Raw genomic sequence first — 26,807 nt, forward strand, 5'->3', positions numbered from 1 at the left:
TTCTGCAACGAAAACTTTTGGACAACATTTAAGGATCCTTGGCGTGCTGGCAAATATGTGCATTTACATGTATTGATACCGGATGGCAAAGGTATGCAGTCACACCACTATCCACTTGGTGTTACGCTCGTTACTGCATTTATCTTGTGCGTTTTCATGGTCTGACCCATGTATCGGCAACACATAAATTTTCATGGTCTTGTTCAGGGTGTTGTACTTTAAAACCAGTACAGGGGGGAAAAAAAAAAAGTGCGACAGCACTAAAAGCTGACAATTGGCCTGGGAAGGACGGGTGTTAAAAGTGCCCAGTATTGAAGTGGTAAAACCTGCTGGAGACGGGGGCCTTTTTTATAAAAAATGTTTACTATGGAGTTTACTTTAAAAGGAGTTGAAATAACCATCAATAACTGGTCACCCTGCGGAGAGGGCTGGATAACTGCATAATTTTGGAGGAGCAGTAACCAAGAAAATATATTTATTTACAAATATATGAGCTACTAGCCAGGCCTTAAGGGTTACTTGCCACCAGTTGACCCAACTGATCCCTACCCTGCACTGCTCCTAATCCCCCCCCCCCCCCCCCAAACACGCCATCATAAATTATCTCATGAAATTACACTTAAAATGTTTGATGCAGAATTAAAGTTACAAAAATAAATATTAACAACAACTTTATCAGTGCAGACTCACCTGTGCCCGCCACTGCAGCCTCACCTCACTGTGACCCCAATGCAGCCTCCGCTCACTGTGACCCCAATGCAGCCTTCGCTCACTGTGACCCCAATGCAGCCTCAGCTCACCTGTACAAGAGGATGATCACAAGGAAGCGAGCATGCAAGAGAAAAGCCGTGGGATAACAGAGCGGATAACCCGCTGTTACAGCTGCGTTTACAGTACAATTCTCGCCGCTCATGGTTAAACACAGCCCCGCCTCCTGACCCCACGCCTGTGATAGACAGAACACATCCCAGCATTGGACTGGCATTCTGTCTATCACAGGCTCGGGGTCAGGAGGCGGGGCCGTGTGTAACCACAAGTGGAGCGGAGAGAATTGTAATGTAAACAGCGGGTTATACGCTCTGTAATCCCGTTGCTTTTCTTCTTCCTCCATGATCTCTTCCCCGGGGCGATCGATGGGAGAACGGCTCCCGATCAACCCCCACATGCCAGCGGTACCCGCGCTCCCCCCCGCCCACAGGCAGCACAGCTCCTCGTCAGAAACACACACACACACACACACACACACACACACACACACACACACAGCGTGTATATCTATCAAATGTGGTAACCCTCAAATAATTACAATAGGAGCAAAGAATTCGGAAAAATTTGCTTCCACCAGTTCTATCTTTACTTACTCGTAAGAACTCGGCATGTAGGAGATTCTTGAGGATTTGGTTGAAGCGCCTCCTCTCTGCATTCTCTTCTAGTACTTTTTCAAGGAAGATCTGGATCTGTCTTATTTGTGTGTTGGCTGGTAACAAGTCAATGGCCTGTATTTAAAATATTTAGATATAAGTAAATAGGAACTCGAAATGTTAAAAAGTTGGAAATTTGAAAAGCTAAATCAATCTAAAAATCACTTATTGTTCTATGGTAGACATAGCTGGTCTACTCCTTGGAGAGATAGATTATATATATATATATATATATATATATATATATATATATATATATATATATATATATATATATATATATATATATATATATATATATATATATATATATATATATAAATTGTATTGATACTTTTTTTTTTTTTACCCTATTTATTCTTGGAGAGTGAAGGGGATGAGGTCACCCTCTCCTTTTGATATCTTACTATATCCCAATTTTTGTAACCTCGTCCTAGCACGACCCTCCTTCCCTCTACATTCCCCTTGATAGTTCCTACAATAAATTATGTGCTCTCATTTCTCTGTAAATCAATTGTTGGTGCAACCTTCTGAACTAGATTGTGGGCTTCTGAAGCTATTGCGTTACCGATAGCCCCGATAATCCACATTGGGAAGGTCTATTTCCTCTTTAAATATATAATAAAAGATAAAAAAAAAAAAAATGTTATGGGAAAGGGTGTTGGCTCTTGACAACAAAAATCAGATTACAGGAAAAAGATCTGCTCATCTAATACTTTAAAAATCATGGAGAATATGAAATGTGGGGCCTGCAGCTTGCGTCTTGGATAAAGATATCAAAAGCCAATTGGGAAATCAAAGAGCATGCTTCCAGCCTCTACTGTCCGGAAGCATGGATGGGGAAATATTGACTTCAATATACTTTTTTTTTTAAGGCAAGTTCATGAATGTTTTTTTTTTTTTTTTTTTTAAAAACAGTGCACAACATGTCACATTAATGTACAAATGGAAGGCATACCGATACAACATGCATATGATGCAATACATTGGTACACTCATAAAATTTACCCAAGGATCCATAGAATGAAGAAAACCAGAAATCAAACATTAACCATATGGTGACTTGACTTTCTTACTCAGAGATACATAAAAATATAAGTTTGCACAAGTAAGGGGACCTCCTAAAAGGAGCAGATTATAAATGAAGAACAAACAAAGGCCATTAAAATAACCACTTAATAGAGTTCCTTAATCAGTACCAAGGCTTGTGTAAAAATAATGCCACTCTAGACTTCCATATCACCAGTCACAGTATTCACCCAACCTGACCACAGCTTATGTAATTTCTTATGGCAAGCCCTAAGTTAAGGCAAGGTAATTTGTACATTGGCAGGGCTTTAGAGACCAAATTATTCCAAGCCCCCCAAACGAGGAGTGTCTATTTATTCCACTGCAATACAGTCGATTTTTTTGTAAAAAATAAATAAATAAAAAAAAAAGAAGTTTTGGGATGCTTTAAGCGCCTCCTCATCTAGATTACCCAACAGTGGACGGATGTACAGATGTTGTTGGGAAGCGCCTGCTGTAGCTGCCCCAGACCGACTTCAAATATACTTTTTACACACTCCTCACACCAACAACTCCACCACATAGACACAAATCAATATGTTTCTCTAGGACTGGGTCATATATCCAACAAGCTTTCGCTTACTTTAGTTGTGTTCAGTTTTGCATGATGCTGCTCCAAAACAGCCAGGGCAGCATCAATATTTGCCTTTGGTTCTTCCAGCTTTATTTTTATGGGACCAAGACAATGAACATCAGGTGGAGAGAGGTACATCCTGATCAGGGACAAATACACCTGTAGCAAAGAGGAAATAAAATCTGGTCACACGTTGGGAAACAGCCACCGAAAGGCTATTTTATTCCTGACATTTCAGATCTACAAAACAGCCTACACCACTAGCTAAAAAAAAATGATATTATAATTATATATATATATATTTATATTACACACACACACACACACACACACACACACACACACACACATACATACATACATACATACATGCAAGGGCTGTTACACTTCCCTCTATCAACCTGGGATTCTACAACCATTCACTGGGAGTTGTGATAGTTCCCTTCATGCCGACGGACTGATGTTAACCTATCATCTGGATTCAGCAGTGGTATTGTTGTACACATTTTTATACCAGTATCATACTTAGCTACATGTTTTTATGACTGCTTTTGGTACTGTTTGGTATTACTCGCACCGTTTTTACAGTTTATGTAGCTACATCGATTTTATCTCCAGTGCAATATTTATTTGGTTACCTACTTGAAGACTATAAAAAAGTTTTAATGCTATTCCCATCGAGCGCTGCCTTTGTGTGTTTTTTGTATCATGCTATCCATTTTTCCAGTGGTTGGTAGCTGCACTGGGAATCAGCCTGCAAGGAGAATCAGCACTGGGAATCAGCCTGCAAGGAGATCTGTATGTGCGTTATAATTAATCGAAATTAGTTGATTAATCGATTAAAAAACGATTAATCGAACAGAAAAATTTTGATCAGTAACAGCCCTAATATATATATATATATATATATATATATATATATATATATATATATATATATATATATATATATATATCAGTGGCGGTGCGTCCATATAGGGCGCAGAAGCGCCGTCCCCTCTCTCCTGCACCGCTCTAATCACCATAGATATGAATCTATCTATGGTCGCCGCTGACACCCCCTATTTAGGTGTCCAGACCCTTTTCGGGTGCAGGGCACCTGAATTACAGTGGTGGAGGTGTTTTTTGGAAGCACCTGATTAGAGCCATAGGCTCTAATAGGCGCCCAAAAATGTGAACAACGGGCGCCATGCCATTTTGCTGTTCACTCAGCTGTGTGTTAGCAAAGCGAAGGAATTTGCTTTGCTAACACTGAACCGCCTCCCAGCCATTCAGGTTGCTGGGTCTGTTACCGGCCACCTGATTGGCTGAAATGTCAGGCGCTGTTATTGGATGCCTGAGAGAGGACAGAAGAAGACATGGAGGACGTACAGGAGACCGCCGCTGACCCACCTCGAGACAGGTAAGTGGCGGGGCAGCATCTGATGGGGCACAGTAGCTGCAATTGATGGGCACACTGGCAGCATTTGATGGGGCACAGTAGTGGCAATTGATGGGTACATTGGCTGCGTATGTTGGCACGGTGGTGGCAATTTATGGGTACAGTGGCTGTGTTTGATGGCACAGTGGCGGTAATTTATGGGTACAATGGCAATGGCTGCAATTGATGTTTTTTTTTTCCAGTTTGTTTGCTCCCCCCAAAGAATTTGGAGCACCAGCCGCCACTGATATATAGGTTATATAGGGTATTTTCTAAAAAGTTTACAAAATGCCAAACCCTGAAGACAACTGGGCAAAAATGTCAGCTGGGGGGACAGAACGACAATGGCGATTGTGGAGTGCGAGCTTTGTGAGGCAAGTGTGCCGTAATGCACAAATATGCGGATGGTAAAAGCCCTGGGCACCAGTGACACAGTTTAATTCTGCTTTATAGCAGCTTTTGGATCAAATTTTACATTTTCGTAACAAGATAGATTGCTTTCTGTTTGATGGGCCATGAGCCAACATTGCCAAAATAATGGGGTATATATACTGCCGTCTAGATGGCCATGTTAAAAATGTAAGCATATGCAAACATTCTCCAAGCTTGCAAAGCTCATAGGAGAGCTCAACATATGACTGTGTGGCTAGCTACAGAGTTTTATTATTACTTCTTTAGGTTTCAACATCTTATAAGAAAATATTTTACTCTGTGAAAAACAAAAATTACATTTTAAGCCCAACTCCGGCCAAAACTTTTAGATTAATTTTGGATAAATAAGCATAGCCTAACAGCACATCTAACTTTTTTGTAGTGTCAAGAAAACGTATTTTTGTTATATGGCTGATTAAGACTCGCGATTATTTTCCCCCTTGCGATCTTAAAACATTTTCCCCAATTCTATGCAGAGTTCTCTGCTCAAGCCAACAGCTGCCAAAAAAAACACACACACCAGGCAGTCTGCAAAGTTTTACAACATTCCTTAGCCGCTGAGTCAACTATAAACATTGTAACGTTTTGGTCTTTAGATCAAAGGAATGAACTTCCGTCTGTAAATGAGGGACTGAACATCCACTTAAAGAGACTAAAACCTTTCCTGACACTTGTTGGTTTCAAGAGAAAAAGCATTATTTTTGCTAGAAAATTACTTGGAACCCCCAAACTTTATATATATATATTTGTTTTTAGCAGAGACCCTAGAGAATAAAATGGTGGCTTTTGCAATATTTTAGGCTACACTGTATTTGCGCAGCGGTCTTTTATTTAAAAAAATAAAATAAAAAAACGAACACTTTAATGAATTTGAGGTGTTTTTCAGGCGCTAAAGGGCTAAAAATAGCACCTGTAAAAAGTACCTGAAAAACACCTCCCCTGCCACCCCAGTGTGAAAGCCGAGTGCTTTCACACTGGAGTGGTGAATACACCGATTCTAAAAAACCCCCTTCTATTGAAATTAATGGCCAGTGCTTCACCCTTTTTTGGCCACCAGCGGGAGGCTAAAAGCGGCAGAAAAGTGCCACCAAAACAACTGTAAAGTTGCCGATGCCCCCTGCCCCAAGTAAAAAAAAAAAAAAAAAATTTGGATTCTCATTTTTTCCCCAGAATTGTGCAGCTTTACGTTAAGATGATCTTCCACTTTAAATAATAGAAAATATACTTACATCCTTATTGCCTTCTTTTGCACGGTCATAGTGTTTATGGCAATGTCTGTGAAAAAAGTCAGTAGTAAGAAACAATGAATTCCTTACTAAAACTAGATAAAAAGTATATATGAAACCCAATTTCCAAGCTAGTAAGCAAATTGCATACAGGACCATTTAAACCTACTTAATTTAGCAATTATAGTTTAAAGATTTAAGTTTTTTTAAATGTATATACATACAGCCCAACACCAGGAGAATATTCTATAAGACCCGGTTCACACTGGGGCGACCTGTCAGGCGACTCAGCCGCCTGACAAGTCGCGGTCCACAGTAGTCAATGGAACCGTTCTAATAGGAGCGACGCAAGTCGCTCCGACTTAGAAAAAGGTTCCTGTACGACTTTGGGGGCGATTTGCATTGACTTCAATACTGAAGTCATTTTGCAAGTTGCCTCTCAAGTCGCCTTGAGATCGCCTCAAAAAGCAGCTGCATCCAATCAGATGCCCAAGTGGGGCTGGCTGTCAAAATACAATAGCCACCACAGAAGATAATCCATCAGTACTGTATAGTATGGATAGAGGAATCATTCCCCCCCCCCAGTCTGCAGGCTGTATATGGCCAGCTTTATACCAAACTCATCACTATACAAATCACACAAAAAAAATAAAAAATTCCATAACCCATTATATACTCACTGCTCCGCCATACTGGTGTCCTTCAAAATGTGCACATATATGAACAAAGCCTGCTCGTGTTTGCCCATTCGGCCCAGAAGGAGCGCACGTTCCTCCAACAATCCTGCACAAGATTACACAAAAGCAAGAACATGTGATGATATAAAAGCAAACAGTACCATTACCATCAATAGTTAGTACAGTTACATTATGTGTGCCTAAAAGTCACTATATCCTAGACCTAGATGACTCAGTTGATCATTATAAATCTTTAACTAAACCTGACTGACCATCTACACATTCAGATTATGATCTATTTTCATGCAATATATTTAAGCCAAATCAGTAACATGGAAGATCAGCGATATGTTCAACATGGCAATTACCCATCGAGCACCAACACAAGGTATGAAATACAAAGAGAGGGAAAAGGTGGGCAGCTCAATTTTTAACATATTGAATTACATTTATCTGAAGTTTATTGTAATATAGTTTACACACCCAAATATCCCCAAAACAAATTATGTGCATTTTGTTAAATCTACCAAAGAGCATAAACAGTGAAAAACTACAACTGAATCAATATTTGTTGTGTCTATCCTCTATCTTTATAGCAGCAGAAATTCTCCTAGTTACATTTGCAGTTTTTTGAGGGCCTCGGCAGGTAGGTTGTTCCAAATATCTAGGAGAATTAATCAGTGAATTCAGTTTAAGTTGCTTCTCTCTCTTTATATAATCCCAAACAAGCTTGTAACGGTCAGGGGTTAACACCGTTTACGATCTTCCATTCCACCAACCACGACAGCTTATCAGACACTCCACAATCCAGCAGACACGATCCATTCCATTCCCCAGAATAAACGAGACAAGCTCTGTTCTCTGAGTCAAACGAATTAACACTTTAATGGTACACTCAGCTTGTTATATACAGTTACAAGCATGCTACAGGGACATTGAAACTCTCCACCCAAAACATCACACAATGGGCCCTTAACGAGTTCCCCCCTCAATCCACATCCCAGATAGACATTCTGCCACGGCATCTAGAGGAGTTAATTACTACAGCTGACAAGTCACATTCCACATCTATTATCAATAGTATCTTCACACAAAACAGTGTCATTAGCATATACAATGAAAGATCTTAGGAGCAGACCTAATTAACAAAATGGACAACAGACAGTAATCACAGCAAGACACTTAAACATCCCATAATAGGCAGCCAGACTGGCTACCAAGCTCAAATTCACATCACCACAGTAGCAGACTTAATTAGCACCTCAAAAGTCTATGTTACACATTGAATGAGACATTCTTATTGACCTGTTGGGGGTCAGAATAAACAACCTGTAATATTCCAAGATCCTGCAATACATGAATTATCATTAATGTCCCATCTCATGAAATCCGAGAGATCAGTTCTCAGTCATCCTATGCCCAAAAGGGACATAGGATGACCCTAGACCCAAGAGTCATTAGTGAAGCTGGCACAGGAGTACCCCGCATCCTTCAAAAGTCTCTGGGTGTCACGGGCCATTTCGTTAGTCTCCCACCGAAAAGGGGAGAGATGTAACACAGGAGGGGACCCCAAACGGGTTGACTCCGTAGTCCGTAGTTCCAGTCCTCCAATGCTGGTATCCATACAGTACCCCCAAATAACTTGCTCCAAACAGAGCATTACTCACCCAGCCAACCTCTGCCTCTCTCAGAGAACATGCCTGCCGCTGGGGAGAGGCCTGGACTGGCCCTTCTCCCTGGAGTCCTTTCAGTCGCTGGAGAGAAGACAGGGTGACTGAGCTCAGTCCATCATGCTGTTGGGGATCTGGGCCAACTGCCCCCCATCCCTGGGGTATACCAGTGGAGACTGAAGTCCCATCCACTGGTGGTAGGTGAAAACCCCTCGGTGCTTGCAAAGCAAAGCCGACATCCTCCTGTCTCAGTGCCGCACCATTTTCTGGGGTTGTGCCAGTGAAGACTGAACTCCCATCCACTACCCCAGGAACTCCCTCTTCCATTAGTTGAGAACAGAGGCTGGTGGCACTCTGCTCTGTTGCCAGCTCTTCTGCTGGGTTGCTGTGAGTGGAGACCACAGTCCCATCCCTAGATATCAGCTTAAGCTGCAGCGGTCAGCAGCATCCTGCCCCGCTGCCAGTGATTCAGCTGGGAGTAAAAGCTTTACAACCTCAGCTTGTTGCTGGAGAAATGGGTTAAATGCCCGGCGCCCTGGAACTCCACATCATCTGCTTCGGCTTTAGGGATGACAATCTCCATATTTTCCACTGCCGATTCATCAGCCAGGATTGCAGAGTTGTCATCTGAAATTTCCTTATAGTCCCAGGCAAAGGGAGCCCCACCCTGCTGCTGAGCAGAGTCTAGCAGCTGTCTGTAGGCGATCTCCAGCTCCCATTCCTGATGGCCAGAAACTCCAAATCTTCTTGTAACCAGTGCCCTTTCCGAGACATTCAATTTTTGTTCTCTGTGCTCCACAATTTCCTCCAAGCGCCACTCCCGATCATCCCCGAAGTCAGGATCACTGGACATCCTCCAATACAATAATCCCAGGCCATCATAATCAAAGCCTTCCGTGGGGCTGTCATCTGCTGACCACGGGCACTCTTGGGCTACATACCACCGGAGGGCTCTGTAGCTCTCGTCCAACCGCATCTCTGCCCGGATCAGCCTGCTTAACTCGGCTGTCCACTCCTGCTTCGGTTGTTCCCCCAACAACGGCATTCGTACGTCATACTGCAGCCAGTACCTTACATGGATGGAGGGGAGAACCTTTCCCTGGTGTTGCTGCTCAAGAGCTAGCGCTTCCTTCCAGAGTTGGCAACAAATCAAATCCGACCATCCCAGCAAGGCCTCCTCTGATACTGGTCCTCTGTGCTGTATCTGCATCTCTTGTAACCTCCTTCTGAATTCCTCTTCCATGGAGACTGGTATCTGTACCTCTCCTCTCTCTTCAGTTGGTGCTGCTGTGACTTCTGCTGCTGCAGCACTTCTTTTATGTAGCCAAGTGGCATCCACAGCCGCTATAACCAGGTCTACGATCTCCCTTGGAGGATTAGGACCATACTGTGCCAGTCCTCGTTTAACAGCCCGATCAAAACGTTCTTACTCGGGTGTCCTGTCTGTTACGCTGGGCCTTTCAGCTCTAACCATTTCGACAAGTTCTGCGATAATGTCCCTTTTCTTACGGTTGCTGGCCGGTCTGCCCCGGCTCTCCAGTAAGACCTTGAGGGAAGAGAGCTTCAGACGTGCATACTGAGCATCCATTGTCCTGTGTCCTTGTAGCTGTTCTTCTGGCAATGGAATTATCCCACTGCTAGCCAACACTTGCAACGGTCAGGGGTTAACACCGTCTACGATCTTCCATTCCACCAACCACGACAGCTTATCCGACACTCCACAATCCAGCAGACATGATCCATTCCATTCCCCAGAATAAACGAGACAAGCTCTGTTCTCTGAGTCAAACTAATGAACACTTTAATGGTACACTCAGCTTGTTATATACAGTTACAAGCATGCTACAGGGACAATGAATCTCTCCACCCAAAACATCACACAATGGGCCCTTAACAAGTTCCCCCCTCAATCCACATCCCAGATAGACATTCTGGCACCGCATCTAGAGGAGTTAATTACTACAGCTGACATTCCACATCTATTATCAATAGTATCTTCACACAAAACAGTGTCATTATCATACACAATGAAGATCTTAGGAGTAGACCTAACTAACACAATGGACAACAGACAGTAATCACAGCAAGACACTTAAACATCCCATAATAGGCAGCCAGACTGGCTACCAAGCTCAAATTCACATCACCACAGTAGCAGACTTAATTAGCACCTCAAAAGTCTATGTTACACATTGAATGAGACATTCTTATTGACCTGTTGGGGGTCAGAATAAACAACCTGTAATATTCCAAGATCCTGCAATACATGAATCATTAATGTCCCATCTCATAAAATCCGAGATATCAGTTCTCAGGATGACCCTAGACCCAAGAGTCATTAGTGAAGCTGGAACAGGAGTACCCCGCATCCTTCAAAAGTCTCTGGGTGTTACGGGCCATTCCGTTACAAAGCTCAATATTGTTGAGGCTCGGGAGCGAGCCTTCTTGAGTGCCCCATAACAGGTGACTTGCTATTGGGGGTACTCGGCAGGGGGGGAGGAGTCAGGGGCATCAGACTCAAAGAGAAGAGGATCGGGCTGCTTTGTGCAAAACCATTGCAGAGGAGGTTAGAATGGCATGTTTGTTATTTAAAAAAAATAAAAATAAATGACAATCTTTGGAATCACTTTAAATGCATTGCAAATGAGGATACTGCCACCAAGGTAGCAAAGATACTTAATTGCCCTTGGCTTAGTGTGTTCATTAATGCAAGTGTGGACCAGAAAAATGCGGTTGATCATGCAGAGCAAGGGTCTCCAAACTGCAGTTCTAGGGGCAGATGCGGCCCTTTTCTAGCCCTAATCTGGCCCTTGGGCCACTTATACTGCCAATGATCTGATGCAATATTCCTTCCACAGAGCCTCACCATTCTTCCACCGATATTGATGGGGTACTAATGCTCCCACCAATACCAATGATGGGGCACTACTATTCCTCCTGCTAACCACAAACCCCAAGGCCAAGTTTTTTCTCACTGATGTTGGGCGCAGGAAATTTTTTTACTTCACGGGCCACAATCTGGCCCCCTTCAGTCTAAAAAAACAATAAACTATAAACTGACCCTTTGTTTGAAAAAGTCTGGAGACCCCTGGTGCAGAGCAACATCAAAACTATCCATGCTCTTGATCAATGGGGTCAACGTGCTTCAGACATTCTAGTGCCAAAGGCTGTCATGGCTGTATGCCAAAAATCCACTCCCAGTGCTGAACAGGGAGAGAAAATCACTTTCTAAAGAATATAGAGAAGACAGCAGATATGCATGTAAAACTTATGTAGGGAGATTTGTTTCACCAGTATGTGCATCATCTGAGGCCGTTCACTTCACTGGATATATGTGAGGGTTTACATTCACTTTAAGGCCAACTTACCATCAAACGGGAAGTCACTGATCAGCCTTTCAGGCTGGTAACAGTTTGAGATTTCCAGAAAATTTAGCAGTTTTCCTCTGTATTCTCCCAGGTCCCCATCCTCTGAGCCTGCAGGAATTGTACGCATGACTTCTTCATTAAAGTCAGGGCCTGAAATCACAACACAATGATGATTTACTGACCAAATGCAGCAAATACAGTGTAAATTGTAGTGTACAACATCTCAAACAATATCCTTTGTAACAAGGCATTTTTTACTATCAGTATAGACCAGCACATTCAAATGAAGATTTTGCTAAAAATGTGAAATGTCTACAATTCTACCAAAAGTTGAAGACAGAAATATGGAAGCTGCCATCAATGACTACTTTTGAAGGCGCAAACTCCTTATACTGCTGGTTTCACAATGCAGCGACCAGGAAAAAGGAGGCTGTATACTTTTCATAGTTAGTGTCTCACTTGGTAGTGAAGGGAACATTAACAGCCCAAAAAAGTTTTAAACCCCAAAAACAAAATGGTTCAAATTGCAGCTTAAAAGCAGAGTTCCGCCTGGGGAGAAGAAAAGGATTAAACAGTCAGCAGCTAATATAAGGACACTTACCTGTTCAGGTAGCCTGCGATGTCAGCACCCGAAGCCTTTCTGAATGGTCCCTGTGTGTCTCCCAGAAGGCAGAGGGGGGGGGCCAGACATTGTAATTTGCCACGACCGGAAGATGGGGAGGGGGCATGGATCCGCAGAAGCTCTATTTCTGGGTGGAACTCTGCTTTAAACAAATCTTAGATGTGGTGGCTATAATAGTTTTTTTTTTGTCTTTTTTGCCTTTGTAACCTTGTGATCCAACTAGTAGGTCTGTTATTTTGCAAGACCAAGCTGTCCAGAGAAAGTAGCAGTTAAAGGGTTGAGATAAATCATTTACACTGACAGTAGGGGCCCTATAATGATTTTCTTTTATTCATGTATAAAATATTTATCCCAAAAAAGGAGTAAAACTGTTTGCTGTAAGTGCTTACAAAGTGCTAGCTGGAGTTCAACTCCAATTTGTTAGTGAAATCCATCTAAATCTATTAGTCTAAAGCAGGTGATAGGTGAACTGAAAATGGTTGAATTTCGATCTATGTAAGGCCCTTCCCATTCAACATACAGTAAGTCGATCTGAAGATTTGTATTCGATCAGGGCATGCAGCCAATCAGTTACACAGCCGACACCCTCTCCCCAGAATGCAGACACCTTAAGACAGGAAGTGTGTTACAGGCTGGATCACGAGATGAAATAAAGGGGGGAAAAAGGCCAAAATAAAGAGGGGGGGGGGTAATATCACCAAGTATAAGATGATGATGGCAGCTGTACACGCACATCTCACTAATATCTTGCTGACATTTTACATGGAAATTATGCTTGTGATACCTCCCTGGTCACATACCTATTGCTTGCATCAAGGTCTGCACTTTCTCACAATAAAGCTTGATCACACAGTTGTGAAATTCAGGGCCTTTATCTTCCCATACCAGGATGATATGTTCCTATAAAGTGGATAGAATATGGTCACAAAGCCATTCTGGCAAGCATTCTGTATCTAGACTTACCATTGTGAGTTTCAAAGCAAAGCCATTTTAAAGCTCTAATTGCACAAAAGGAAGGAAAAGTACCCTACAGTTGTAATCTGGAACTACATAGATCCATCTCCCATTTTTTTAAGCGTTTCAGAAAAATTCCACCAAAGATGTACATGGAACAAGGCTGGGAATGCAATAATTAGAAAAAAAAATGTAAAGTCTAGTTTGTTACGCTGGTAAGGATAATAATATGTTTGTTGCCAATTCCTGATGATGCAAGTAACAAAATATATTAAACAGAAAGTATTATAACTGAAAAAACTAAGGGCCAGTTCACACGACATGCAGTCTAGGGCATTTTTTTTTTCCTGCATCAAAAACGAATAGAGGCCCGGGTGCAACACTTCTTTTAACCTTAGGAAGCTTTTCATTAACCTTCAGGCCACACATGACAATGTAGGGGAGCGCATGGTGGTGACACAAGACACAGCCAAGGTGTTCGATTGCCTGGAGGGATATGGCTTTGGTACTAAATTCATGAAATGGATTCTGCTCCTCTATCAAGATCCCTCAGCTAGAGTGGTGGCCAAAGGTTGGCCTTCCAAGGCGGTTAGCCTCACCAGAGGCACGCGCCAGGGTTGTCCACTCTCCCCTCTACTGTATGCATTTGCAGCACAGCCGCTTGCCATCTCCATCCAAGGTAATCCTAGGGTACAGGGACTGACTCAGGGAGCATTAACTAAAGAAATCAGCATGTATGCGGATGACACTGTTATACCATGCGGACTCGGGCACCTCCCTTCAACTAGCACTTGATACAATTGAACAAGTCGGGTCATTTTCGGGTCTCAGGAATAATTGGGACAAATCCCAGGTCCTCCCAGTGGATCACTTCTCACCCTCCAAAGCACAGGCACAGCTTCCTCTGCTTAGAGCAAGTGTTATAAAGTACCCAGGGATTCACATTACCAGATTACCCTTAATATTGAACCCTTATACACATCAATTAAGGCCAAAATACAAATATGGTACCCGCATCAACTTAATAAAAATGGTTTTGCTCCCTAAAATCTTAGGTGTCCCCTGGCACTCCCCAGTATATATTCCCCTTAAACACTTTAAATGTTTTGAGATCTTACTTAAACCATTTGTTTGGGGCAACAATAGACAAACTGACCTGGCGCTCTCTCAAAAACCCCACTGATTTAGGTGGAACAGCCATGCCTGATCTAAACCTATATTATATAGCATCCCAATTGTCTCAACTTTTCCAAATTGATAAAAACGGATAAAGAGAGAGTCAGCCGTTTTCTCTGTCTGACTTGGGCGCAGCGCACGGCTGAACCCTATTAGTGCCACAGCAGTAGGCTCGCGGAGCACCGATTCGGGAGGTACACACTTTTATACAATTATCAACGGATCTGGAATATTGCCATGGATAAATTAGGGATAACACCATTTAATGACTACACCCCATTGTGGCACAATAAAATCTTGCCAGAATTGTCTCAAATCCCCAATTCAGAAATCTGGGGATATACTACCTACATAATCTTCTGTCGGATGGAGAGCTTAAAAGCTTTCCATATCCTTCAAGAAGAATTTACACTTCCGAACATGTTTTTTCAGATTCCTTCAGGTACTTCATGCTATGAATGCACAATTTCCTGCTGCAGCCCCACAATTCTCCCCTAACTCTATCATCGTTAAGAGTACAGATCCCCAAAAACTTATATTGTCTTTCTATAATATGCTCATTACTTCCTTCTCAACGAAACTAGCTTATGACATCAAACCACAAGAGAGAGATAGGAGAAATGGAGGATGAAGAATGGAGTGAGGCCCTAGACACCTGTAAGGCAGTGCCCCTTAAGCTGTCAGATAGATTGACACAAATATATATATCCTGCATTGGACATACCCCACACCCCTTTGAGTTTTCAAATTTAAAAAGGGATTACCCCCTCCAACTCTTGCCCAATGTGTATGCAAGCCGTAGGCACATTCTTTCACCTGATATGGTCCTGCCCAAAGATTCAGGGTTTCTGGAGGCAAATTGTTGACTTTCTTCATGATGATATGGGCTCACCCCTCACTTTGAACCCAAAACCATGTTTACTAGAGATATTCCCTGATCCTGAGCTGGATAAATTCACGAAAATATTCCTACACGAAACGCTCTTCTTAGCCAGAAGAGTCATTGCTAGGAAATGGATGAGGCCAATACCCCCCACCCTTGTCGAATGGCAATCTGAGGTCAATGGTAGTCTTGTGTATAAAAAAAAAAAAAAAAATCTGTATATTAATTGGGGTTGTGCTACCAAATACAACAAAGTCTGGGACCGCTGGCTAAATACCTTTACAACCTGCACTTAATAGGCCCTGGAGTACCCAGAGGTATTGCACACGTCTTACAATGCAACCCTTGGTCACAATCAGTCGAGAGGTTTGCACTCAGGTATCTGCACTGGAATATGTTTATTGCTATATGCATTTCTTGTTTTCTGCTGCCAAAAGTATAACTCATATAACTCAGAATTATCCTGCATGTACCTATTGCCTAATAAAAACTTTACCAAAAAAAAAAAAAAAACACGAATAGAAAAGTAGATTCAATGGCATTGTTCACATTGTCCAGTGAAAAAAAAAAAAAAAAAAAAGTGCCGTAAAACACATCAAAACCACATTGGAACGCACCAAAACGTACCTAAGAAGCACACTGGAACACATATGTCCTTATTTAAGGTTAAGAAAAAAAAAAAATTGTGAGAACTGGCCCCAAAGTGATCGTTTTCATCTAAGAACCTTAAGAGCCCATTCACTCCAGCCCATCTTGATGCTTCCATGAACATGCACGATTCCTTTTGTTAACTTACATTGCAGGCCATTTACATGGGCTGTTGACACACCAAAACGAAAAATCAAACGTGGAGCAGTTTTTTGGACGCCAGTGATTTACGAAGGTTTGGAGTGCATTACAACACGTGTTATAGGTCAGTGAATTGGGGTGCCATTGAAAATGAATGGTACCCCAATGGAGAAGTTTGAATGGGCCCTTAAGATTTAAATGCATTTAAAGCCAAAAAAAGGATTTCCATTTTTGGATAGAGTGGTGAGGCAATAGGTAGGGGGGGTACCCCCGGCAGGTTTTTATTGCCGTCTGGATCCTCACCAAGGATATTCACTCTATTTTCTTCTGCTGACCACCATCATCTGGAATGGAAATGACCGAAAATCCAAAATTTGAAGTTGCCATCAGAAGAAGAGCTCTGCCTGTTTAGAGAGTGACATAGCCAATGATTGCTGGTGATGTTTGAGACAATTTTTTGATGGCATTTATTTAAAGCGGGGGTTCGCCCCAAAAAAAAAAAAATTAACATTACATTCAAGCGAGTTGTCAGAATGACATTAGGCTGTTTTTTTTTTTTTTATTTCATTGCCGTACATACCGTATCTTCACCGCCGCTTCCGGGTATGTAATCTGCGGGACTGGGCGTTCCTAATTGATTGACATCCTTCCGACCGGCGCATACAGCACGTCACGAGTTGCCGAAAGAAGCCGGACTGCGAGTCGGCTCTATATGGCGCCTGCGCACCGACGTTCGGCAACTCGTGACGCGCTGTATGCGCCGGAAGGATGTCAATCAATTAGGAACGCCCAGTTCCGCAGATTACATACCCGGAAGCGGTGGTGAAAATACGGTATGTACGGCAATGAAATAAAAAAAAAAAAAAAACAGCCTAATGTCATTCTGACAACTCGGCTGAATGTAATGTTAAAACATTTTTTGGGGGTAAACCCCCGCTTTAAGTGTCTATTTGGAGGAAGATTTCTTCCTTTTGCCTGAACATGAAGCCGGACGTGTCTCTGTGGGGGAGTATTTAAATTCCTGCAAACATTTTTCAAAGTTTAATGTGGTCTTGTTGGATGTTCTCCTATATGCCCCTGTGAATGGGAATCCATAGGGCTCTACAGGGAAATGTATATATTTCTAGTGTTTAGTGGCTGTTAATATCTCTGAGGAAGACATTTGAAACGTTAGGAGGGAGGATAGCCCGTTCCACGTACTGCTGTTATTGAACTTTTGATCATACAGCCATTCATGGTTGTGGGTATCACCACTTATTCTATGGTTTTGTGCCTCATCTTGAACAATTTTGACATAATGTATGTTTTTAGACATGTGCCTCATGGGAGGATTTTTTAAAGTGATATTAATAAATACAGTAAAACCTTGGTGTGAGCGTTTTGCAAGAAGAAATGTTTTAATAAATTTTGCCTTGATATACAAGTGATGTCTTGATACAAGAGTAGCCTCATGTCACAACCGAGTATAACAAAGAAGAGAGGGGCCTCTAAGTATAGAAATATGGTTACATTTAATTAAGGTACAACATTTAGCAACTTATTTCTACCCTTAGAGGCGCCTCTCTTCTCTTTTATACCCTGTAAAAAAAATGCTTTGATATACAATTGCTTTGGATTACAAGCATGTTTCTGGAACGAATTATGCTCGCAAACCAAGGTTGTACTGTACACTTTTAGAATATATTTTTGATATCTTTGGTTGCCTTTTAAAAGTCTCATTCTAAGACACACTGATATTATATACAGAAGAGGAAGAGAGGAGAAATCCTCCCATGGAAAAACTTGTTCCCATGACATCTAAGAGGGGATTTCCTTCACAATTGTAAGATATCCCTCCACTTCCTGTTATCTCTACAGGGCTAGTCAGAACAGGCAGTCAGCCAGCTCAGGTTAGCAACGTCCAGCCAGTAGTGCTCAGGACTACCGATCCATCATCCCCTGCTGACCACCCTCCTCGGCCTCCCAAGGTAAGGCCTGATCCATCTGGCCAGTCTGTCCTTCAACCCGGGGATCGAGTTGCGGCCGTCCTTTTCAGGATAAGTCGCGGCTGTGTTCCCGGGAAACAAACGACTCGCATCCCCCCATCTACACCTCCTTCCCATCCCTAATACCGCACCATCATCCCCCCCGCTACCCCCCCACTATCTTGGGACCCGGAAAACCCCGCTACTGGATCGTGGAAGCCGCATCCGCATCCAGGAAAGTCCGCGGCTTCAGTTGCAGCCTAGCCGGACACCCGTGAGTCACCCAGCCATAGCCTCCCCGCCACTCACACACCCCCAAAAAAACCCCAGCCCCCCCCAGGATTCCTCCCCTCGTCGCCCCTGCATATCCTCCCACCTCCCCTCTTGCTGTCCCTGTACCACAGCCCCCCGGCTCGGGCCTACTCCAGGTCAGCGGGCATCTTGGTACACCCTTTCAAACAAAAACACCACTATCACTCACCCCCCCCCCTCCCCCCTATCCCAGTGTCCCCCCCCCGTACTCCCCTCCCCTATCCCAGTGTCCCCCCCATACTCCCCTCCCTCATCCCAGTGTCTCCCCTGTGCTCCCATCCCAGTGTTCCCCCCCCCCCCCCCCCGTACTCCCCTCCCCTATCCCAGTGTCCCCCCCCCGTACTCCCCCCCCCTATCCCAGTGTCCCCCCCCATACTACCCTCCCTCATTCCAGTGTTCCCCCCCCCCCCATACTACCCTCCCCTATCGCAGTGTCCCCCCCATACTCCCCTCCCCTCCCTCATCCCAGTGTCCCCCCCGTACTACACTCCCCCATCCCAGTGTCCCCCTGTGCTCCCATCCCAGTGTCCCATATCTGCACCCCCCCTTCTCTCTGTCACCTACCTTTGGTGCCCTTGCAATAAAATGGAAATCTGCATAATAATCTCAGAGAGGATGGGGGAGGGGCATGTGACTTAGGGTCCTTTCACACGGAGCGGACCGCTTCTGTGTCCGCTCCGTGTGTCCGCCAAAGCTCAGCGGGGATCATCCGTCATCCCCGCTGAGCTGTCGGCGGATAGGGCGGTCCCCGCACACAGTGCAGAGACCGCCCTGTCTCTGCTCCGCTCTCCCCTATGGGGGATCGGATGCAGACGGACCGTCTGTCCGTCTGCATCAGATCCGTTCCGCCGGACGGAAGAAAAATAGGGTTTCTTCCGTTCGCAAAAGCGGATCCCGGCGGACGTGGAGGTTAGCGGATGCTCCATCCGCTAACGGACGCGATCCCATAGGGATTACAAGTCCGTAAACGGACTTGTAATAAGCGGACGAACGGTCCGCTAGTGTGAAAGGACCCTTAGGCTACTTTCACACCGGGGCGTTGCGCCATCGGCAGTAAAGTGTCGCTATTTTAGCAGCGCTTTACTGTCGTTTTTGCGGCGCTATTCGGCCGCCTCAAATACTTTTTTGAGCGTCCCTGCCAGCACAATGCTAGCGGTCCAAAAGGATAAAAAAAAACAAAACAAAAAACGCCCGCAGCAGCGCTTTGCTGGCAGTTCAGCGCCGCTGCCCATTTCAATGGGCAGGGGCGCTTTAGAAGCAGTGTATACACCGTTCCTACAGGGCCTCAAAGATGCGGCTAGCTGGACTTTTTTGCGCATCCTGTCAGCGCACCGCTCCAGTGTGAAAGCTTTTGCATTGGAGTGAGAAAAGAGGCTCTTTCAGGGCATTTTGCAGGCGCTATTTTGTAGCGCCTACGAAGTACCTCAGTGTGAAAGTAGTCTAAGACCCCTTTCACACTGAGGCGCTTTGCAGGTGCTATAACGCAAAAAATAGCGTCTGCAGAGCGCCCTGAAAGAGAGGTTTCATTCACTCCAGTGTGAAAGCCCAAGTGCTTTCACACTGGAGCGGTGCGCTGGCAGGACATTAAAAAATTTCCTGCAAGCAGCATCTTTGAGGCGCTGAAGGAGCGGCTCCTAAAGCGCCCCTGCCCATTGAAATCAAAGCGGCGCTTTGCGGCCATTAAAAGCACCCCGCTATCGGCTGAATAGTGCCGCTAAAAATAGCGGCGCTTTACTGCCGATGCCCCCACCGCCCCAGTGTGAAAGAGGCCTTAAAGTCATCATCATGTGCGATTGTGCGTGTGTGCTAAGCAGACAGGGCCGCTGGTGATCCTACTCCCTCTCTCCCCCTGTACAGTGTCAGAGGCACTGGCGCAGCATTGGCAGAGGAGTGTATCTATTACAAGGAAACACCCCCTGCACTGCTGCGTGTCCCTGACCATCACAGTGCCACTGCCAGTGAGTGTGACCTGTATGTGTACCACTGCTTGAAGTCACTGTCTGATGTTCCATTCCACTCTGCCTTTCTGCCCAGTGCTGTGCCCATGATACACCGCATGATTCCTCTGCATTTAGCTATGAATAAGCACTGTATGAGAGTGTGAAACGCGTTAGCCCTTTTCCTGATTTTTTTGCTGTGACATATCCATGTTGTGACCAGTTTTTATTAAAAGGAACACATTTTTATTTTTGGAGTGCGGCCGTCCCGGTTCTTCTTATACATTTTTGCTTGCTCTGCATTTATGGGTGCTGATATTACTGCATTTATGGGTGCTGATATTGCCGCATTTATGGCTGCTGATATTGCCGCATTTATGGCTGCTGGTAAGGTTATATTTATGGGTGATGATAAGGCCGCAATTATGGGTGCTGATATTACTGCAATTTTGGGTGTTTTTTTTTGTTATGGTTATCTGAAAGATGGGTTTCAAATGTTTTGACAGGGGCGCAGTTTCAGTAGAAATGCCTCTGCTCTCGCCATTGCACCCTCTCTCTCGCTGTTGCACCCTCTCTCTCTCTCTCGCCGTTGCACCCTCTCTCATCGTTGCACCCCTCTCTCTCACCATTGCAGCCCGGCCCCTCTCTGGCTCTCTCATGGATTTCTCTCTTTTTTTTGGGGGCTGGTATATTAATGCTGTGGGGCTGGTATGAAATTATTTCCAGGGCTGGTTTTCATTCCCAGTCCCAGTCCGGCCCTGGATCTTTCAGCTCTGAAAAACGTACGGTGTCATGCGGAGTCCCTCAGGGGTCGCCCTTGTCACCCGTATTGTTCAATATCTATCTCCGCCCCCTCTTTGAAATCATCAGGAACCAGAAGCTACTTTACCACTCCTATGCAGACGACACACAACTGTATTTCCGCATATGCAACAAAAAGGATCATTCTCTTGGACTAGAGAAATCCCTCTCTCTAATAGATAGCTGGATGACATCCAGTTATCTTAAACTCAATGGTTCAAAAACAGAACTTCTTCTGTTTCACGCAAACCATAAAAGGCCCCCCTGCGTCAACCTGGACCCCCCACCCATTCTGGGAAAAACTATCACCCCTAGCACCAAAGTCAAAAGTCTCGGAGTCATCTTCGACTCCTACATGACAATGGACGCACAAACAGGGTCATTAGTCAGCGGATCGCACCATCTGCTGCGCCTACAACGCAGACTCACGCCCTTTATCCCGAAAGAGGACATTGCAGTCGTGGTGGGAACAATCATCAATTCCAGACTCGACTACGCAAATGCCCTCTATCTAGGACTCCCCGAATACCAAATCACTCGTCTGCAAGTCGTTCAAAACACGGCCGCTCGATTAGTGACTGGCAAAAAACCATGGGAATCAATCTCACCTTCACTGAGAGCCCTTCATTGGTTGCCAGTAAAAGACAGAATCACTTTCAAGGCACTCTGCCTAATGCATAAGTGTATTCACGGAAACACCCCCCAATACCTATGCGAAAAAATAAAAGCCCATAACCCAAATCGCATTCTGCGATCCACAAATCAAAACCTACTCCAAATACCCAAGGCCAGATACAAGTCCAAAGGAGATCGAAGATTTGCAGTCCAAGGACCTCGGCTGTGGAATGCGCTACCAACTACCATCCGACTGGAGTCGGACCACTTGGCCTTCAGGAGAAAGATTAAAACCCATCTCTTCTGAGGTCAAATAGGGTTCCTTTCCCATGGAATGGAAACAGCGCCCAGAGGCGATTCAGTTCGCATTTGCTGCGCTTTACAAGTTTTTCACTCACTCACTCAGAAGTAAAAGGGAAATCTCCCCAATAGTAAACCGGTGGGAAACAAACATTCCTTACTCAACCCAAAATGGCTTGAATTATACTTTAAGTTAGTAAACAGTTTTGATGCTTACCAAGTATGGAATTGCTAGATGTCTGAACTGTTCCAAAAGAAATTCCAAAACATGATTACGGGGAAGACATTCAACTTCTGGGAGGTCTTCTGTAAAGATCTGTAACATGAATATTAAATAGGTGATCTTTAGGGTCATCATAATTTTATTCAGCTTTTATTATGTACAGTCTTTCAATTAGATTAGTCTTTGGTTAAACTGAAGAATTCAGACTTGATGTTTTTCAGCTAGGAATTTTTACTGATCCCTAGTGTAGTGCATTTGTCTCAAAACAATATATTTTTTTCCAATAATTTTTTTATAAAAGGATTTTGAATTTTTTTACATACAAAACAATATGTCTTACCTTTAAACCATCTTCAGGATAATCCCTCAGCACCCATACACAGTATTCAAATATCAAAGAAAGTTTTTCTGATCCTGTAGAAAGAACAAATATTTCAATATGTCAACAGTCTTGCAGCGATTGATAAAGATTAGTGAATAGGCTGAAATATTTACTTTGCCTAGAGAAAATGCGGCTCCAAGCCTCCTCCAGTGCTGGTCTTATAAGTAAAAGCCTACGAATTTGGTTAAAGCATCATTCCTTCAAAAGGAGGATCAGCTGTTCCTCCCTCTTTAACAAAGATCACATACCATACTTACTGTTAAAGTGATGCTAAAATGTATTTATTTTTTTAAAAACATGTCATACTTACCTGCTCTGTGCAAGGGTTTTGTACAAAGTGATCCCGATCCTCCTTTTCTGGGGTCCCCCGGTGGCTCTCCTGGCTCCTCCTTTTCACTGGGTGCCCCCTCAGAGAATCGCTTTCCCTGGGGGAACCCGTGCGGGTGCACTCCTGAGTCCTGCTGCTGTATCCATTGACAGACAGCAGGACTCGGGCCTGCCCCTCGCGTCACTGGATTTGATTGACAGCAGCGGGAGCCAATGGCTCCTACTATCAATCTATCCAATGAGGAGCCAAGCCAGATATATATATATAATTTATTAAATAAAAAAAAATTGAGACATCAAAGCATTGCACCCACGATCATCAGATCATGGGTGCTATGCAGTGCTCTTGAAGGCTGGGCGTGCAAGCTATTTGGCTGTACATCTTACAGCCAAGCAGTTATACATTAACAGGAAGCATCAATGAACTGCCACAGCACTCAACACTGTTGTTGTAGTTCATTGAGAACAACAAGCTGACCACCGCAAAGGCATGTGACATCAGGGAGCTGGGGGTCAGTGGACACCCCGAATATGGGTGTACCATGTTAAAAAAGGTGAACTTATCCTTTAGGGCTTTAGAACCACTTAAATTCAACATTTAAAAACCAAGCCCTGGAGCCCACAGGGACCTCCAAAAAAAAACAGTAATGGCAGCTCCTATGCACTTCCCCCTTTAACCATTCCCCTGCTTTACTCTTCTACCAAGGTGAACACCACCACTTCACTCGTTAACTCACCCAACCGCTGCAGGTACTGGACTGTCCTTTCATGGCCCTTCAATGGAGAGTTTGCTTTCTTTGACTGGTCAACAAGAACTGCAAGAGCTGCACAAGAAGTGAAAAAAGTGAGTAATCTCAGTCTCACCAATAGCTGACTGCAACATCAAATTACTGATCATGGCTATGAAACCACAGAACTCACCTTTTTCATGTAGCCCTTTCTTCTCATAAAGGATGATCAGCTCACTGTACTTGTGTGCCTTTTTCAGGACATGTTCACTCTCTTCCACATGGCAATGATTATGCTCTAACCGGAGAAGAGGAGCCACCAAAGCCACATTTGTCTAGTAAAAGAATAAGGCTTTTCCATAAGTCGTGGTAAATAAAAAAATTGGACTGCTCCAAATGGAGGTATAAAGACAACATCGTAAACAAAAAGTCATAATTCTCTGCTCAATACACTGTTCTGACTCACTCTTGTGTGTTGATAGAAGGCTGCATTATAATTATATGCAGAACTAAAATATTTCTATTTTTAAAGATTTTTTTCTTCCAATTCTGACCATGATAAAAATATATAAAAAAAAAAAAGAAGAAGGACATGCCAAACAAGTATACATTGAGAACATCATGAACCATTTTCCTTATAATCAATTTCTCTGTCTACCATACAAGATACGAAGAATGGGATTCATTCACAATGAAATTAAAAAGTTTGAATGGTCTTCCAGATGTATTTTAAGTCAAAAGGCTGTAGTGGAGTCATAATTATTTTAAATTAGGTTTAGACAAGTATATATTTATCTGAAATAATGATACACCTTGGCAGAGAGGCATCACCAGATTACAGAGCATGGCACATAATGAAGACATCCATACACAATTCTCCTACGGTTTACATCAAACATTTAATTAAAAATGTTCTCTAGCAGAACAATTTCTCATTCATACAAGACAAAGGACACATTTTAGAGGCCTGCTACATGACTGACAGGTCATGAGACCAAGCACTTGTCCAAGCCGAGTGCTTTCCTTAATGCAGTGGTATGGCCATGGTAAGGCAATAGAGCTGTTTTTTTACTAGTACCCTAAGGGCTTATTCACACTAATTTGATCTGGTACATGCGTTACTTCATAGCTGTGCTATTCCTTTTCACTCCAACACACAAAGCTAATGCACATGCATTGCAACACACAGCAAGGCACTACCATGTGTTGTATTGCACTGGGTTGATAATATGCATTAATGCAACACCATAGAAAGTGAAGGTGTACATCCACAACAAGTGTTTTGCAGATACTGTGCCAAATTGCAGGACTTACATGCAAGTAACATTTGAGCAAAGTGGTGTCTATAATCTGGAGAAGTTTCTTCTTTGACTTGATGGTTGGAGTCCCTTCCATAAGTGGAGAGGTGGTAGAGTGGTGATCAGTATCATTCAGCTTCTTTACCAGGTGACTTCTTTTCTGTCAGTTTAGAAATACAATGCTTGAGACCAACTAACAATGACATAAGAATTTCACAGTACTGGAAAAGGTTCAGAGTTTTTAGAATGAAACAAAAAGCTTCTGATGATACATTACAATGGATTCCTAAAGCACTGTGTATTAGCTAAAGACACAGCATAGCAAATTAGCATTTAAAATAAAATGTTTTGCAATTTAAACTTCTTACTGAACTGTCTGAAGGTACAAGTCACCGCTTGGATTATTTGATTGAGACTTGTACATTCTATTATTTTAGCAGACCTGAACAGGCAATAAAAAAAAAAAAGTGCACACACAGCTATTGTCTGGATAGAAGACTGTATAATATGCAGATATAACACAAATAATTGAAAGCATTCTTTTATAGCCTTAATATTCTGATCTTAACCACTTGCCGCCCGCCAATGACAGATTGACGGCGGCAAAGTGGTTGTAGAATCCTGACCGGACGTCATATGACGTCATCAGGATTCTTAGCCGCTGCGCGCCCCCGGGGGCGCGCATCGCGGCGATCGTTGTTGCGGGGTGTCAGTCTGACACCCCGCAACACCGATCTCGGTAAAGAGTCTCTCACGGAGACTCTTTACCACGTGATCAGCCGTGTCCAACCACGGCTGATCACGGTGTAAACAGGAAGAGCCGTCGATGGCTCTTCCTCACTCGCGTCTGACAGACGCGAGTAGAGGAGAGCAGATCGGCGGCTCTCCTGACAGGGGGGGTTCGCGCTGATTGTTTATCAGCGCAGCCCCCCCTCGGATCGCCACATGGACCACCAGGGATGCCCACCAGGGAAGGGCAAAACAACAAAAATTGAGAAAAAAAAAAGTCAAAAAAAAAAGTCTGAAAAAAAAAAAAAAAAAAAAAAAGTCTGAAAAAAAAGTCTGGGGAAAAAAAAAAGGATGCAAAAAAAAAAAGATGCCAATCAGTGCCCACAAATGGGCACTGACTGGCAACAAGTAAATCAGTGCCGCCCCACAGTGTCCATCAGTGCCGCCCCACAGTGTCCATCAGTGCCACCCCACAGTGCCCATCAGTGCCACCCCACAGTGCCCATCTGTGCCACCCACAGTGCCCATCTGTGCCACCCACAGTGCCCATCTGTGCCACCCACAGTGCCCATCTGTGCCGCCCATGAGTGCCCATCAGTGCCGCACATGAGTGCCCATCAGTGCCGCCCATGAGTGCCCATCAGTGCCGCCCATGAGTGCCCATCAGTGCCAACTATGTGTGCCCATGAGTGCCGCCTATGTGTGCCCATCAGTGCCGCATACCAGCGCCGCCAATCAGTGCCACCTCATCTGTGCCCGTCAGTACTACCTCGTCGATGTCCATCAGTGCCATCTCATCTGTGCCCATCAGTGCCACCATATCAGTGCCCATAATTGAAAGAGAAAACTTACTTATTTACAAAAAAATTACAGAAAAAAATAAAAACTTAATTTTTTTCAAAATTTTCGGT

The 26,807-nt window shown here is 43.8% G+C and overlaps 1 protein-coding gene across 1 annotated transcript in view; it reads right to left on the reverse strand.

Annotated features, from left to right (window-relative positions):
• Positions 1-26,807, reverse strand: part of VPS39 (VPS39 subunit of HOPS complex) — a 70,899-nt gene that overhangs the window by 13,147 nt on the left and 30,945 nt on the right. The window contains exons 13-23 of the mRNA XM_040333162.1: positions 25,184-25,327; positions 24,063-24,204; positions 23,879-23,965; positions 22,773-22,846; positions 22,427-22,525; positions 13,279-13,378; positions 11,857-12,006; positions 6,822-6,924; positions 6,145-6,190; positions 3,073-3,222; positions 1,362-1,496 (exon numbers count right to left, since the gene is read on the reverse strand). Of these exons, the coding sequence (XP_040189096.1) occupies positions 1,362-1,496; positions 3,073-3,222; positions 6,145-6,190; positions 6,822-6,924; positions 11,857-12,006; positions 13,279-13,378; positions 22,427-22,525; positions 22,773-22,846; positions 23,879-23,965; positions 24,063-24,204; positions 25,184-25,327 (1,230 nt within the window). The remainder of the gene's footprint in view (positions 1-1,361; positions 1,497-3,072; positions 3,223-6,144; positions 6,191-6,821; positions 6,925-11,856; positions 12,007-13,278; positions 13,379-22,426; positions 22,526-22,772; positions 22,847-23,878; positions 23,966-24,062; positions 24,205-25,183; positions 25,328-26,807) is intronic.

The sequence above is a fragment of the Rana temporaria genome, chromosome 13, assembly GCF_905171775.1.
Source record: "Rana temporaria chromosome 13, aRanTem1.1, whole genome shotgun sequence".
NCBI lineage: Eukaryota > Metazoa > Chordata > Amphibia > Anura > Ranidae > Rana > Rana temporaria.